Genomic DNA, 17,707 nt, shown 5'->3' with positions numbered 1-17,707 from the left:
GCGAATCCCCTTTCAGTGATGCTTGCCATGACATTCGCAATGTAAAACCCCTTCCTCCTGTATTTGATAGTAGATTAAGAATGTAAAACCATTTATCAACGTAAAGCCCCTTCCCTTCTTGTTTCGTTTGCCAGACTGTACACAGTTTAAATCTCCTCCTGATGATGTTTGGCCTGAGTTTACAATGGAAAACCTCTTCCTACTGTATTTATCTTAGCATTCACAATGTTACATCATTTCCTGTTGTATTTGAGAAATCTGGTTCTGGAAGTCGCAGGACAGTCAAATTTACTCTGGCCAGGTGTGTCAATGGTGGCCTTTCACTCGGTTGTCCTGGGTGCTCTGTAGCCCAGACAGCCAAACTGGGATCCAAGTGCCTTTTTAACACTTGCTTTTAATGGTAACTAGACAGAGCAGTTGAAGGCTGACTCAAGGAGGTGCTTCGGGCAACACAGCAATCCACAATATCAACACTCAAGAAAGTAATATCCAGCCAGTGCTTTTTCTGTGCTGCCGTGTAAACATATCAGTGCAAGCAGAAATCCCACCCCAACCCCTGTAATCGTGTTATGCTTTTCCAAGCCAGTCAGAAGCTATAGGTTCCTCAAGTCAACAAACATAAACAGTTCAAACAATAAGCCAGTATGGGCAGCAGTCGTACCTAGACCAGTTCGAGGTGGTGAAACAGTCCCTCCGACCCCTCGCCACGTTAGTCCTGCACAACCACCTTCCTAGTATAAGTCCCTGCACCTGGTAAATATGAACTCATGATCCGCAACCTCTTTACACTCTCTGCCCCTCAATCCCCTGAATGCGTGGTCGTGGATGGGGGAGGCCAGTATGCAGAAATGGGACACACCATGTTAATGAAGCAGTGTTTTGATGTCTATACGCCCAGGTACACTTGAGGCACCTATAAGGTGTCCAATAAACCTTCCCATTCTGCTGCAGTGGGTCTCCTGTGCAGCCCTCGCGCTTCCTCCCACTGCAACACCACTACCTTGGCTTTACCCCACTTAAGCGTTGCTGTGCTCCAATGTCCCACATTGGGCAGTACTCTAGTTTTCCAGTGCTTGACAATCAGTCTACAGACCATCAGCATCGCTAAGTATATAAATCGATTTGTAGCACCCCCTGCGTGCCCGCACTTATACAGTCCCAGCATGCCACTCACCATATTATATAGATCAGTGCAACCCATTATTTTACCGCGTGTTTCACAGTAGGTTTGTCAATTTGGCAGGTGGCATCAGGGCTGCTTGTGTCACGGTTGCCACATCTCTCTTCAATAACCATGCCAATAGTCAGTCTAGTTTGTCACCCTCAGCATGCATCTTTGCTTGGTATGCCATGTAGTCCAAGCATCTCAGCGATTCAATAAGGTGGGAATGTTGCTTTTTTGCTGCAGTCACTGCTGGCTTCTCAGCAGGGTCGCCTCGTTCGGCAGTCTCAAGGGCTCCCAGTGTAGCCTCTATGCGGACCACATCACGGAACTGAGCAGCTTGCTCCCATCACCGTGTGTATGCAATAGCCCTGCAACACTACCTTCATTTTCTTTTTTTTTTGTTAACAGATTTTTATTTCATTTTTTAAACAATACAGTCACACAGTGGGGGCCATGCAATATCATGTTCTTCAGCCGGATATTCTGCAGGGTCTAGACATGAAGAATCACAGGCATGGTAAAATAACATATCTACAAGAATAGTGCAGCATAGAAACAATTGCTGGCCTCCCCATTCCACTTGCACAAACCCCTCCTTCCCGTATCCCCGGTGGCCCCAGGACCCACACACACATTTAGGTGATCGCAGTAGTCTCAGCAGTGAGTTCCTGCACTATCAGTCATGTCAGGGATTCAGAGCTGTTCCATATAGGGGTCCTTTGGCAACCCTGTTGTCAAATAATGCAGGGGATTGGGGGGGGAGTATCGGGGTCCGATTTGTTCAAGCAATCGACCAGGTGGTCCCACGCTTTGGCCCTAGCTAGTGATCCCCTACTCCTCTGCGCATCTTGGAATAAACCCCCCCCCTCTTGTAGCCAGCCCATCTCAGAAGTTCTCCTCTCCACCTCATTAACTGAGGTCCTCTGCGTGCCTTCCAGTGCATGGTGATCTCACGTTTTGCCAATACCAGGAAAAGATTAACAAATATAGTTGTTGTTTTGCGATTGTATGGATGCGGGAATCCACCAAGCAGGCATGCCAGTGGAGTACATGGTATAGACCATTAAGTGATCTCATTAAATAGGTCAACCACTTCAGTCCAAAATGGGACCAAGGTGGTGCAGTACCAAGCCATATGGAACGGTTTGGCTCCCTGTGTTCAACAACAGGGACATACTGCTGAGGCAGTATCGAAAATGTGCATGATCTTACTAGGGGTAAGAAATGTCCTATGTAACAAGTAAAAACGAATTAGTTTGAAGTGAGCATTCCTAGATACTGTATAGGTGTTAGCCAGTATAGATACCCATTCGACGTCAGGAATTTGTTGGGTGAGGTTAGCCTCCCACCTGTGCCAGAGCTCCCACAGGGGTGTACATGCATCCAACCGCAGAGCTTGGTAGAGGCCGGCAATCACTTTGACACAACCCGTCGGAGTGTATAGTACCTTGCAGCACTTGTGGGCTGGAGGTTCAGCAGCCCCAATCTGCCAATAAGATTGCATAGTAGCTGTCACAGTCCTATGGAGAAGAAAGTGTCCACCTGGGAGGTCAAAGGAGCTGGCAAATTTGTTGAAGGGCAGTAATTCCCCATCACAGTACCGTTCCCCTCCCCCATAACTCTGTAGTGTGCCTATTAGGTCAACCACTGCAGTTGTGCCGCCAGGTAATATAATTCATAATCTGGTGCCGCCAAGCCCCTGTCCCCTGTTGGACGTTGCAGTTTAGCCAGCGCCACTCTTTGCCCACCCGGGACTCCATAAAAGCTCTGATAGCAATGAGAGCAAATCCCGGAAGATTCAGAGATGTATCACTAGGGGTAGGGTTGAGAAGAAATATAACAAACATGGGAGCACTTCCATTTTGGCCACTGCAATTCTGCAAGCTGCAGAGAGGGGAAGGGTCTTCCAGAACTCCACGCCGGTTTGGAGTCTCCACAAGGCAGCACTCACATTAGCCTTCAGTAGGTTTAAGGCATTGATTCCCAACCTGTGGTACAGGGCCCCCCTGGGGGTCTGCAAAGCTTCCTCATGGGGTCTGCGACTGCTTAGAAAATTAAATATTAACAGATTAGGTCCCCAGCTTTCAGTGATGACTCAGTGGGGGGTTCCCAGTTCCAATAATGATTCGGTGGCGGTCCCCGGGTTCTTGCATTGATAAAGTGGGGGTCCACAAAAGTCAAAAGATTGGGTACCACTGGTTTAAGGGGTTATGATATATCCTGACCTCAAGATATTTCAGGCAGACATTGGGTTGAGGTGCATCCCTATACACCCGGAAGAAGTGGGATTTTTGCCAGTTAAAGCAGAGGCCAGACAGTACTCCAAAGCATTCCAGTGATGTAATGGCCCCAGGCAGTTTTTTTTTTTACTTGACGTAGGAAATGAAGTATGTCGCCGGCCTATAGGGCCGTGTAGTGGGTTATGCCCCTGATAGTGATGCCCTGGAGAGCAGTGCCTATCCTCGCTACGCTGGCAAACGGCTCAAGGGCAATTACAAACAACAGCGGAGGAAAGTGAGCATCCTGGCCTGGTGCCCCGGCCAATAGTGTGCGAATCAGAAATAGGTCTGCTGGTGCAGACTGAGGCAGTCGGTGATGGATACAACAGCTTGGTCCACCGCACATAATTTGGCCCAATGCCCATATGTAGCATCGTTTGGTACAGATAACCCAGTGAAGACTGTCTATTGCCTTCTCGGTGTTGATCTCTGCGACCATGGCTCCCAGTGCATCCGTGGCTCCAGCTTCGAGAATAGAAAGAAACCGACAGATATTAATGATGGTGTTAAGACCCAGTATAAATCTGGCTTGGTCTGCTTGTATGAGCTTGGTCATGAGTGGGAGTAGACGGGCTGCAAGAATATGGCTTAAGATTGTATAATACACATTTAACATGGATAGTGGGTGATATGCCCGGACATTGTGAGGGGGGAATTCCCAGCTTCATGAGAGGAACTATCAAAGCCTCGTTGGTTGTAGGTGGGAGATAGCCCTGTTCCCAGGCTGTCACATAAAGCGTGACCAGGTGTGGGGCAAGCTCATCAGCGTAGGCTGCGTAAAACTCCGCAGGGAAGCCATCCATGCCTGGGACCTTTGTCCTGGCCATTTTTTTATGGCAGCCCTCACCTCTTGTATCATGACAGTACCTCCCAATGCCTCCATCTCGAGTTTTGTAATGGTTGGGAGAACCCCAGAGCTAATAAAGTATAGGATTTGCCAAGGGGGCTGCAGCAATGGAGAGGCATATAAGGATGTATAATATCTGGCAAACCTACTGTTAATAAGCTCTGGGTGTATAGTCTCTCGCCTGATTCAGATTATATGTCCAGAACAAGGGTTGGCCATCCATGCCAGGAGGGCATCATGTTCTGCATGGGTGCGTATCATATACTTGCGGTGGTCAAAACATCAGTTTTTCAGTAGAAATGGCCAATTGTTCGTTAGCAATTAGGAATTGGTGTATGTCTGGGTTCCCAGGCTGGGATACTTCCAGGTTGCGTAGGGCTCATTCACATGAGTCCAGTTCCCCCACGAGGGTGTGGCCGACTCCCACCACTTCGGCAATACACGTACCACTGATGGATGCCTTGAACGTGTCCCAGACCATAAGGAGTGCGGATGCAGTGCACACGTTTTCAGTGAAGTAGGCGCAAGTCACTTCCCCTATGGCATGCAAGAAGGTGTGGTCTTCCAACACATCCACGCAGAGGTAACAGTCAGGAATCCAAGGGCTCTCAGTGTGCCAAGACAGGGAGAGCAGCGCAGGAATAAGTGATGGGGAAAAGGGGTACGACCCTTTCAAGCTCAATCTCTGTATTGATGTTGGAAGCCATCCAGGCCAGCCCCACCGAGCCCATTTGCCAATCACAATGTGACTACTCTGTACTCTGATGAATGGGGATGACCATGTGGATATAGTCTTAATCTGGGGGGGTGGGGCTGTCATATGAGCCCACAGCACAAGAAAAAGAGAAAACAACAATTCCTTGGGCCCTTCCAACTACAGATAGAGTCAGGCAATATTATCCGCTGTCTGCAGTGTTACAGCAGGTAGGACCACAAAGGCAGTGCTGGACCCCGCCTCAGACTGTGTCTCTTAGAGGACCTATTCAGAAGGGGAGCTTCTTTCCACCCACAGGTTGGTGGCTGCCAACAGTGCCTGCATCTGCTCTTTGCGCGCCTGGGTGGGAGTAGGAGCTCGAGCAATCCCTGTGTCTCTACTTCCACGACTCCTCCTCCTCCGTCCACAAAGTGCATCAGTTAGCCGCGTTTGTGTTGTTGGTGTATTGGCTTCTGATGACTCGTAGCAAAGCTGCTCCACCCAGTCCCAAGCCTTTGCAGGATCAGTGAAAAAGTAGCTGGAACGTTTCACCATGGCCTTCCACTTGGCCGGAAACAACAATGAGTAAATAAGACGAGGCGATCGCAGCTTCTTCTTCACTTGTAGGATCGAGGCATGAGCAAGAGGGCACTTGGTGTCGTGTGTGCAGCCGGCAATCACTTTAGCTCTGTAGTTCATCAATCTGGTCACGACCAGCCTCCAAATGGTGCCTGACGGCAGCCACCTCGCTCACATCCGGCGGCCCACCTTCACCAGATAATGAGGCAATAGCCCCTGGATGATACAAACTGCGCCAACCATGCATCGAAAAATGTCACCGGGTCCGCTTCATCCGTTCCTTTCAGAAAGCCAATGATACGGTTATTGTTGCGGTGTGATCGCCCTTCTGAGTCCTCAGCTCTGTTTTCCAGCTTGTGGACTTTAGCTGTGAGGCTCTTGATCCTCCCAATGAGGTCTATCATTGCAGATTGAAGTATGTTGAGTGTGTTCTCGGCCTGCATGACATAAGCAGTAAGCTTCCTCTGATCATCTCACAGCAGGCCAAGTTCCACCGCAACAGTGTCTATCTGCCCCCCAGTACTTGCTTAGTGTCAGCAATTGTTGCTAGGATTTTATCTATTTTGACACCTGCTGGATCCATCACCAGTCCAGAATGTGATGCACCTGTGCAGTCTAAGCTGTGATCCCAGTGGTGTCCAGATGCCCCATGGGGCTAGAGCTTGCCACCCCATGCAGGATATCTGTGTTGTCCTCTGTCTAGTCACTCCCTACGGGTCGCCAGGGCTGGAAGAAAAAGGGGGAAAATGGAAAGCATATCTCCTCTGCCGGCCTCGACCATGGGCCCCCGCCTCGTATGGACCCACCTTGCCCCTGGGCTTATCTCCCGGGCTGTTCACTAGGGTGGCATGTGCAGTCCAAACAGCGGAGAGCCCCTCGTTCTGTGAACCCCAAATGGCGAAAGTGGCTGAGATTTCTGTATAGGCTAGTTGAATTTGCCCCTGTCCCAAGTTTTGAACCTGCCTCACCCCTCCAGCTAGTAGAATGTCACCTCCTATACCCGAAGGGGGGAATGAGTGACCTGTAGCACCCCCTAACAAGGCCCAGTCTCAGATTGGTCTACTTCATCAATTGGATAGATGTCTGTTGTCCCCCTGTGCGTGAGAAGGCCCACTGCAGCCAAATATATGAGCCCAGCGTAGGTGACCAGTATCCATCACTGCACCTGCCCCTCCAGGACACCCCCTCACCCTCAAGTCTTTATGTGGCTGTCGCTTGTCTGTAATAGGGGCACAAGCAGTCCCACAGTGCCCCTACTCAAGGTCCAGCCCCTGTCCAGACGACCACTCCTTCAATCTGGGAAGGCCACATTACACCATTGACTCCACCCGAGCCTCAGGGGCCCGCAGGGCAGATTCACTCCTCTTAATGCCCCAGCCCCACAGAAACCGCACCTGTCTTCCAACACCCACTGTCTAGGGCAGCTTCCAGCAGGCTATGTCGCAAATGGGAGGAACATCCTGCAGTCTCATAGTCCTCTTGTCACTACAGGTATGCTGTACTCTCAAATGGGTCACCATCTTCTGCCTCCTTTGCTCTCAGGAGGGCTTGTACATCAGTGGTTGTATGTGGGTTGCATACTGCCCATTTCAGTGCGCTGTCCAGGCTGCCCCACTCTCCAGGATGTCCTCCTACAGGTTATTCCACGTCTGAACGGGCCATCCTCTAATCCCCAGGCCACTCATCCTCAGTTGGTGTAACATGCCTCCAGAATGTCGTCTCCGCCCACTTGCAGCGGTTTCATTGGCCTTGCAGCTCCAGCCCTGTGTCCAGCATGGGGCACCAGTCTTCTGGCAGTGTCAACCCCTTCTTACTCCCCTGGTGGGTCGAAGCTCACTCAGAAAGGGGACGCCCTCAGGTCTCCCGGGTTGCCCACCCTCCAGATGCACTGCACCCACCAGGGGCCTACACCACTCGCCCCTGGCAGTTTCGTAGGCCTTGTGGCCCAGGCCTTGTATGCGATGCCTGACGGGCCCTGCGTTGTTCCCAGCCAGGAAAGAGGCCCGCTTCTCATCCCAAACCTCCTCTCCTAATGTGCTCCGTAGTCAGCGAGGCTCTCCGTGAGGGCCAGCAACTGGATGGGGCACGATCATGGGTCGGCCCGGACAGAGTAGCTCTAAATTGCATCTGTCATTTGCCATGGTTGGCCATGCCCGCCTACTGCCTTTGTCACAACTTTGTGTTTTAAATAATAAACAGATCCGACCTACAGCATTTACAAATCAGACCTGGAACTATGATTATTGACTTGTCACAATTACAAACTCAGACCCATCATATTGAGGTGAATTTGTGAAGTACAAGGACTCTTTCACAGCTAAAGTATGCAATGTCTGCCCAATCAAAATCAGTAGTGTGGAAGATCAACATGTGGGTGGAGTCAAAGCCCCTCTTCCAGTAGTGCTTCTTAAGGCTCTTTTTCTGTTGATAGTATAAAGTTAGAAACAGTTGTTTTGTCATTTCAGACCTAAAAATCCTCATCTTATCAATTTAGAGAATAAAAAGCTAGACACATATTGAAAAAGATTGGAGTAGAAATTTCACTATCAAGATCCATGTTGTAGGTCAGATTCAGGTATCCAAAAAGAGGGTACAGAATATTTACTGTAGGCTTCTTCCTCTTGGGGTGCACAAGGCAGAGACAGGAGATGGAATGGCAGCGGTCTGTTTCCTTATACCAAAAAGATTATAATTTATTAAAAAATTCACAACTGAAATTCAACTAGAAGTGTGCATGTATATGTGATTTTCTTGCTGATTACCCTGCTGACATAAACCCCAACTCCCTCAATGCCTTGTAAATATAGGTTCTTGCACAGCTCTTATTACATTGATACATTATTTTTTGGGAAAATATTGAGACTTGGTCACAAACAAGTAATATATTCACTAAACTAGAGCAAAACAAGTTACTCTTATGGGATCATTTTCACTGAAGCAGTGTGTGCAATTTTTATTATTGTTGGTTTAAATAATTAATAAATTCCTTTTTGTTGTGTTTCCTTTCAGTGTAAAAATACTGTCAAGTCCCCTTTTGATCTTGCATGCAGAAGATGATCACATTGTGCCTGTGGAATTGGGTAAAAAGGTAATCAGGAAACTGAAAATCGTATTTTAGTCATGCTTGAAGGACTTTCTTTTTTAATGAATTGGTTATTTATGCAAGTTCACAGCTCCAGGTCCCTGAAATAAATAGCCAAACAAATTCTATAACTCTGTCATTTAGATTTTGTGTGTAATAAAGGCCCAGATTTACTAAGGCTTTGCACCGGTGCTAGAAAGGTACAGAGCCACAGCAATATTTTCCGTTCTAGTGCAAAATATGGATTGTGCTGGAAAGGTACCCTTTCCACAGCGCCAAATCCACTTCTTGTCACTGGGGTGGACCAATGTAAACACCCATATTGATTGACACAAGGCCCGATCTTCTAAACTAGCCAGAACAGCCTTTTTTTGTAACGAATGTTGTGATTTCGTGCTCAAACCTATGTACTACTGTGCACAGCACACATCCATTGCTTTGGACCTTTCTGTGTGTTTCTATACGTAGCAACTTGTACAGGAAGGGTATACTTCCAGAACAGTCTTATGCTAGACATCACACTTACCTCTGCACTATGGTGCGAGGGCGTGTACCGCACGAGGCACCCTGCGCGCCTGTGCAGGGGATGACACCATCAGTTTTTTTAATATACTTCTCTGTGCTGTTTTTTTTCCCTTTTCCACAATGCAATGCAACAAGTTTTGATGCTGTTCTACATTGTGTGAAATCTTTGTAAATCTGGGCCAATGGGGGGAGGATGTGGCTTAAGGGCCGACCTTGGAGCTGGGGAACCAGGCTTGAGTCGTGGTGTGGGCTCTACATTCTGGGATTCCAGGAAAATTACTAAGGGCCTGATCGAGATGTTAGCGAAAGAGTTACACCCTAAATCTACCTGTGCCTTCCAAAAAGAAAATGAAAGTGTCCTTGTGTAATGTAACTTGTTCTCATATAAAGCGCACCTTCTGTCGAGTTCTCGCTACATGAAACTGCAAAACAAAAAAAAATGTTAAGTGGGGGGAGCAAGGTCAGCTTTGATGCAGTCGGGGGGTTCCACAAGCGTTCCTGTGCAGAGCCCTGCAATGGATTTAGGGTATAGTCTGCTTAACCATAGTTCACCTTCCAATATGGAGTCCTGCTAGGGTCAAGACTCCATACAAGAAGGTGCACAAAACGCAGTGAAAAGATAACGCAGAACCTGGAGCATCCCTCCAAGAATGGGGTATACTTCTTGCTGATTTCTTTTCAGTCTATGCACATGCAGGGTGAAAACACGAAATCTGGGGTTTTGGTGCTTGGACCTGCATTTGGTAAAACGGTTACACTCTTTACAAAACTCTTAGAGGCAGATTTAAGAGCCCCTATTGCCTCCATGAGCCACATTAGTGTCAATTCTTTTACGCTAATGTGGCCCAACGAGGCCAGAATCGCTGCAGCAAATTTACAAAGTGGCGCAATGCATACATTGCAGCACTTTGTAACCCTTTGCGCCAGGCATAATGTATGCAAAAGGGGGGACAAAAAATGGCACAAAGGAATCCAAGAGATTTCTTTGTGTCATTTTTTCAGCACTTTTAACTCCTGTTTAGTGCAGGAGTTAAAAGGAGGCACACCATTATTTACAATAGTCCTCAATGGCCTTTGCAGGATTAGCGTCAACATTTTTTATGCTAACCCCGCAAAGCTCTAAACTAGCGTCAAAAATGTTGACGCTACTTCCCTAACTACTGCCATGGTGCTCTGTATCATAGATACAGTGCACACATGGTGGCGTTTGGGGGGCGCTAAGGGGTGCAAGAAAAGTGGCGCCACACTGGGTTCAGCGCCTCGTTTCTCAAATCAGGCCCTTAATAACTTGAAGTAAAAAATCGCTGCAGGCTAGTGATACACCCATAAAGTGTGGTCATTTTGACTTTTGCCCTGGCCACAAAGCATCTCCGGGTCTACCCCAGTGAAAACTATAATTTTCAGGTTCCCCTTGTTTTTACCTATTTTCCATAAACCTATGTGTTTGGAATATGCACATTACAGAACCAACGGCAGAGTTAAGCGTTCCTCTGAAACCTTTATATGTTGTTTTTTTTTCTTTTGCATGTGAAGAGGCGTTCTTCCCCATGCCCCCAACTGTGTTCAGGCATGCACTTCCCCTTTTTCATGAATTTTCTACCAAAAGATCATCTTATACCAGTCTACTGGAAGCTTCTTTTGTGGCATGTTTAAACTTAATAATCTCTGTAGTGGTTGGGAATGTTCTCTCCAAAACAGGGTATGTTTAGGGAGAAGAAAGACAACAATATCCCGGGTGCGCATGACATTTTTTCAAGAAGGAAGTTTCCTACCTCTATGTCACATTTTTTCCTCCCTGTGAACGCCATATTGCCCCCAGCTGGAAATATCAGTCGGAAGACAATGCACTCCTGACATTGTAAAGCCAGTGGGCATGTAGCAGCTGGCACGGCGGGGCTTTAGATGCCAGTTAAGGCTCTACCATCAAAACCAAGTGGCAGAAAAGGGATGTCGGGTTACAGCTACATGCGGCGGCTGCCGCAAATATCAAGGAGAGGAGCAGGGGAAGACGACAGGGAGAGGTAGGAATAATTTTTTAAAAACAAAAGACTTACTGTTCACCACCGCTGTCCTCTCCTGCTGCCTCGCTCAACCTCCTTTCCTTTTCTTGTGTCCCAGCATGTGCTGGGACACTAGAACAGGTTCCCCAGCAATCTTGGTGGCGCTTTCATGCTAAAGCTAGCATGAAAGCAGCGCCATGATCGGTCTGAGCGCCATTGACTGCCGCTCAGACATAGCCCTGGGGCCTGTGCAGTTTCTCCAGCCCGGCTGTGTACACAGCTGGGCTGGAGAAACCTAAGAGTGTATGTGTGTTTGGACGGCTGTCTTATGCCGTTCAAACACACATGCACACTTAGTGCACTTCACTCTCATCCAACCCTCACCTCCCGAGGCCCAGCCCTGCACCTCCCTGCTGGCTGAGCCAGCAGCAGAAAAATAAGACGATATTCAAGTATCGTTTTATTTTTCTCCTGCTGGCTCCTAGCCAGGGGGGAGACGCCCCTCCCCATTGCGGAGGATGCGCCCCTGACAGCTACACTCTAAACGACTCTCTAAGTTTGCAAGTTCACGTGTGCGGTACGCATTTGTAATGATTTTGAATACCTGCAAATGGGTGACTTTGTATGGTCTCATACTGTTTCATTTCCCCTTTAGACTGACATGCCAAACTGTGGAACTGTGTGCAAAGCTGTTTTCACTCGACAGGTACACTTGTGAGTGGGCAGTGTGTGAGACTAGGACCCACAGCACTCCTTGCCTTCACGACCTTCCATTTGTGCATAGTAATTGATTTGATGTATTGTGGATACAGTGATTTGCCCCAGAACGCTCAGACAGACAAGCTCTGGAGTTCCTGGTTTCACTTTTTATGCTAGTGTATGCCATAACTCAATGCCTAACACTATACTTAGGTGAAACACTATTTCATACAAGTGTGTGGTATTATGAGTTAAAATAATGCATGCCGATGTCTAAGCGCAGAAATCGGAAAGGAAAAAACCTGCCAAAATGGGTGTAGCTTTAACGTTATGCCCAAATGTAAAAATGTGACTGTAATATTTTTTAGCGACTATGAAGTCAATGAAATTGTTAAATGCAGTGTTTCCATGTTTTTATTTATTTACAGTTATTCAAAATTGCACAGGCATCTCGCAGTTCCAAAGATAATGTAAAGTTATTTTTATTTCCTGCTTTGATGGGGTACAGACATAACAACATTCATAAGGAGCCCAGACTTCCCAACATTACCAGGTAAATAATCACATTGGCAAACTTACTGTACAAAATGGACATAGACTATCACTTTGTATTGTGTGTTTTGCTAACAACTGGGATGCTCAGCATTATACCTCAACCAGTGATAAAACTCCATCATTCCACATAGAGAGATATAGATCCAGATAGCTTATAAATGTCCACGTCCGCCAGTGACTGACAGGGGCATCTGCTGGTTCAGTGTGTTGCACAGAAAACACTTGAGGAAGATTGTAGGCATCTTTTGAGTTTTGATTGAGTGGTGAATGACTACAGACAACCAACTACCTGATCATCAATATTTCAGTTCTAAAATTTACCCGTTTAAGGTTTCCATGCTCACTCATCCATTTAAAACAAAATCCATGTACAACAAAAACTCAAATATTTCATCAAATACCTCAATCTCAAAAATAATTCTCCATCCCCTGGTTGCTGAAATATCTACAAACCTTTCACCCTTTTTGGATATGTCAACTAACTTATCTCTAAGTTTACCCCTGTTTGGCATATTTCATTTACTTGTAAGTCCCCTGTAAAGTGGTATACCATATGCCCAGGACCGGTAAATTAAATGCTACTAGTGGGGCTGCAGCACTGATTGTGCCACCCACAGAAGTAGCCTTTCAAATCATTGCAGTGCCTGTGTGTGCAGTTTACTGCTATTTTACATTGGCATTTAAAACCTCTTGCCAAGCCTTAAACTCTCCTTTTATCACATCTAAGTCACCCCTAAGGTAGGTCCCAGGTAGCACATAGGGCAGAGTGCTATGCAAGTAAGAGGTAGGACATGTACTTTTAGGGTTTACATGTCCTGATAGTGACAGCCTATTCCGTTTTTTACTACTGTGAGGCCTGCTCCTCCCGTGGGCTAGCATTGAGAATTCCATAATATATCTTTAAGTTGTAATTCCTGATTAGAAAGGAGTAGCTGAATCATGTTTCATATAATTGGAATGGTAATGATAAATCCTCTTTACTGGTGAAGTCATATTTATTATTACTATTTTATAAATGCCACTTTTAGAAAGTGGGCATTTCTCTGCTCTCACTAATATGTGTGCCTGACAGCCTACCTCCAGTACATGTGTGGACTGGGCTGAGTGACAGCGACATTTGTGCACTCCCTCCAGATAGTCACAACACAGGACACTCAACTGCATCATATTCATGTACATATACTGATGGGTCTTCCTAGGATGAGAAGGGCTCACTCTTACACTTCAAATGGTAGAGGCCAGAGGCCCACACACGACTGATTACCCCTAACTGATAGTCTGGAGCCAGGGCTGAGATGAAATGGGGACCTGTGTACTTTGGAGAGCTCATTTGAAGTCATTCCCCAGATCAAAGGCACTTTTAGGTATAAATACTGGGTCTCTAACCCCCTCAAATCAGTACACTACTGGACCTGGAAGAAACCCTGCCACTTTGCTGTGCTGTGCTTGACTGTTCCAAGGAACTGCTTCCCTGCATTGAGGAGTTGCCTTACTACCTGCTAACCTCTGTCCTGTTAGAGAACCAATGATTAAGCCCCAAAGTGACTCCATGGGCTTGCTGGCATGCCCTGTGTTCTCCCTAACTACTTTATACCTGCAGAGGATTGCTACCAAACACAGGACCACGCACACCATGACTTCCCTAGCAAAGCCTTGTGGGTTGTGATTTACTGAGGAGGCCATTTTGCTTTCCATGTTAAAGCTGCACCTCGAAAGCACACTCTACACTTGAGCAGCAATAGAAATATCACCAGCGCCTGCTCCCCAGTGCCAGAACCCCTCCTCTACCCATTTCTGGAGCAACAAGGACTCTGGAGACATTGGCGACATCGTCGCTGCACGCTGCTGAGATGAGTGACTCACCGAAACACCAGCAGCCCAGCACGGGCACTGTAGCAGGGGCTGGCACTGATGAGACCTTGCCACTACCTCTTAGAGGTATTTATTGTTGATAAATCTGCCCCAAGTGGTCTTTGGGATCTCGCTGCACTTCTCGCAGCTAAGGGCACACTTGCTTGTTTGGCCATCCATCAGACCCCAGCAGTCTTTGTATTACTGTGCTGCGCTCCACACAGCTGATTGCACTTACTTTGTTTTGATCAATTGGATCAGACCTGAGCGGTCCCAGCATTTCTGTACTGCACTCCTCTCAGTTGGGGGATACATTCTTTCCTGTTGTCTATAACATCATCCTCAATAAGACCCTAATTACCTTAAAAGAAGCACATCGGTTTCTAAAGTTACAGTAATTGTCATACTTTCCAAAAACGCTCCTACATTCTAAAGCACTGTTTTGATCTATTTAAAAGTGAAAAACTCGTAATCTAGTCATTGGATTTTCGTCTTTCTGGTCTTGTTTTATTCCTATAAATATTCCTTATTTTTCTCAACCTGTGTGGCGTCTTTTTGTGTTATTTTTATTGTGTTGCCATGTGTGTGTTGCACTAATACTTTACACCTTGCCTCTTATGATAGGCCTGCCTGCTCCGTGCCAAGCTACGAGAGGGGGAGCACAGGTTATCCTAGGTGTGTATGTAGCTTACCCTGACTAGAGTGGTGGGTTCTGCCTGGCTCAGGTGCCTACCATAGCCAACCAGAAGCCCCATTTCCAACAGGATAGTAATCAGGGTATACTCTTTTTTCCTTTAAAGTTGTGGAAGACTTATCTGTAAAGTTATCTTTGATTCATAGTCATCAAGACGTTCTTCCTTCGTAAGTAAGGGTGCTAGTTCTAAGAATACCAAAATCATTATTAGATCTCACATTAGTCTTTCTGATCTACGAGTAGACATAATATTTGACTTCTGGTACTGAGTACTTGTACTGATTCTTTGAAAGGTTATTAAAGGCTACGCTATTGTTAAGCTCAGAAACAGTTTTCTGAAGGCTACTGTTCAAGGGGACCAGCAGGAAACAAGCAGATGTGGCAAAATATATGGCTCTGAAAATCTGCGATAAACACTGAAAGAATATCAGAGCCAGTTACCAGCAGCAGAAAAACATATACAAGGGGTTGCCAGTTTTTATGGCAGGAAAAAGAGCAATTATGCAGTATAAGAGGGGGCGGGTTGGACTTCCATTAAAAGCTTTCCAGTCGTCATCTATCGTGGGAAAGTGCAGATTTGGTTTTCTTTGTGTCTTAACTTTGTTATACCATTTTCTGTTTTATTTCAATGTAATACAAGGTAATATGAGTAGGAGCAAAGGGTGCAGTAGTTCAGTTGCATTTTGCCTCAACCACACTACAGTCCATATTTACTAAAGTATGCACGGGTGGTCAGGCAATGCAAAGCTGTTTCGCGCAACAAATGTGAGCAGTTCAAGTGGTAAGTCAGCTGACGCTATTGTTTGCATTGCGCAAGTACCTGTGCAAAACGTTAATAAATGTGGACCTACATCGCCACACAGTATAATTCATGATCCATCCTGCTTCATTGGAAACAATCCCTAATTGTAACACTGGGCTCCATCTTCTTTCACTGCTCCATATTTAGCTAGGTTTGTGCTCTACAAAGACCTATTCAGAAATACACCTACTGTAGACTATGCGTATAGGTGGCGTGAGGAGGTAAATGGAGCACACAGCAGGCAGACAGAGAAACTAAAAGGTACCTAACCTGAATATCCCTCAGACATATCTGCATAAAACTATTGGATTAGCAGTAGTTCAAACAATTTATGAAAAGTACTCAGACGTTTACTATCCAGAATCTTTCGCAGTAATAATTTACAAACTAAGCTTCAATATGATAACACATTGCGGTACTAGGAACTTGCAACTGATATTTCTGAGTTTAGAACATCATGTTCTGTTGAGGTATGTACTACATTGGTCAAGTTGTGCATTTGAAAACATGGCTCCACATGCCCAGTCCCTAGTACACACGCTTCCAGTTTGAACAACACATCTGTGTAAGTAGTGTTCACTTTAGCAAACTCATCTGCTGCAGTACTAGTAAGTAACTGCAATGGTTGGTCTCCTTTGCTCCATGAACATCCTGTCCCTTCTGCGCTAGCTCTTGGAGACACATATCTCATGTAATAAAATTCCTGGAGTTATCTGAGCGTTAATGTCCTTTTCTATATAGATTCCATCTTTCTAGCATTATCTTTGACTTATCTGTTTTGTTGCATTCTGGTCGCTGATTGGCCAACATTGGGCATCTTTGATACTTTTCTGTTTTATTCGGTGCCTCCAGTGCGAAAACACCTATTTCTGTCTATGCAGTAGTCTTTGACAAATACATTTTTAGACGATGCAACAGCTTTTACTCCTTTATTTCTTGTAGTCAGGGCTACAGAAGCAACTATTCGATCATCAACTGCAAGTTCGAGAACTGATCACAGGGTTAGCAAGGCTAATTTGTGAAGTCTGTTGTTCCAAGCCCAAGACTAACACATTCTCGGTTACATTCTAAACTGGACATTTTGTGCTTGATTACAAGAATTAATAATGCAACAAGTAATAGAAGCATTGAAAAACGCTACACCAACATGCTGTATTTTACAGTTATCTGTTCTCAGTTGTTTTATTTCTGGTAGGCCAAATGCGGTACTGCTGTGTTGTCAATGCTAGAAATGTGCCATTGTGTGTGGGGTGAATTTAGCACACCTTCTCTTTTCTTAAAACACTCCCCTCACTATAAACCTTTTAGGCAAGTGGTACAGGCAGATATTTTCTTCACTTGCCTATTTCCTACGCAGAGTTCTAAATGCCTCATAAATTAAAGATACCCCCACTTGAGAAATGATGGCTAATAATGTACTTTCCTCTGTTTTGAAGCTTGTTTGATATATCAACTTCCATGAAAGTGTTTTTGCTTATTATTAACTTAATTGTTCTTTTTTTCTAGAGATTTTGTGAAGAGCATCAAGATATGATTGCTTCAAGCGGTTCAGCCGAGTAAAGGATCTGTATACATTTCTCTAAATAATTTATTAAAATATGGCCGAAGCAATAGTATTTGTGGTTCTTGTGTGGAAGGACCTTTGATGATGCTGTGCCTGTAATACAGGTTTTCTTCTGATAATTAGACAAGTATCAATTTATTTTTAGTATAGGACAAATGTTATCTCTGTAGTTTAAATAACATGCTCAAATGATGAAAGCAAGTTTGTTTTTAAATGATGTCCATCACATGAAAGAAGTGATGAGCAGTATAGTACCGAGGGTGACTGCATCTCACTGTGCACTGTGATTTCTCAGTAGTGTACAAGAACATATTAACAGTTAAAAGGACAAGAGTTGTCATAAAAAGTACAACATTATAAAATCATTGCAC

General features: G+C 45.7%; 1 protein-coding gene across 1 annotated transcript in view; it reads left to right on the top strand.

Moving 5' to 3' along the window:
• Window positions 1–17,383, top strand: part of ABHD12B (abhydrolase domain containing 12B) — a 328,971-nt gene extending 311,588 nt beyond the window's left edge. The window contains exons 11-13 of the mRNA XM_069208676.1: window positions 8,574–8,652; window positions 12,299–12,423; window positions 17,279–17,383. Coding sequence (XP_069064777.1) covers window positions 8,574–8,652; window positions 12,299–12,423; window positions 17,279–17,306 — 232 coding nt within the window. The 3' untranslated portion in view covers window positions 17,307–17,383. The remainder of the gene's footprint in view (window positions 1–8,573; window positions 8,653–12,298; window positions 12,424–17,278) is intronic.
• Window positions 17,384–17,707: the final 324 nt, after the last annotated feature.

This window comes from Pleurodeles waltl, chromosome 9 (genome assembly GCF_031143425.1).
Source record: "Pleurodeles waltl isolate 20211129_DDA chromosome 9, aPleWal1.hap1.20221129, whole genome shotgun sequence".
Lineage (NCBI taxonomy): Eukaryota > Metazoa > Chordata > Amphibia > Caudata > Salamandridae > Pleurodeles > Pleurodeles waltl.
Note: the sequence above shows the minus strand (reverse complement) of the source record. Positions and strands in the feature narration are given on the sequence as shown.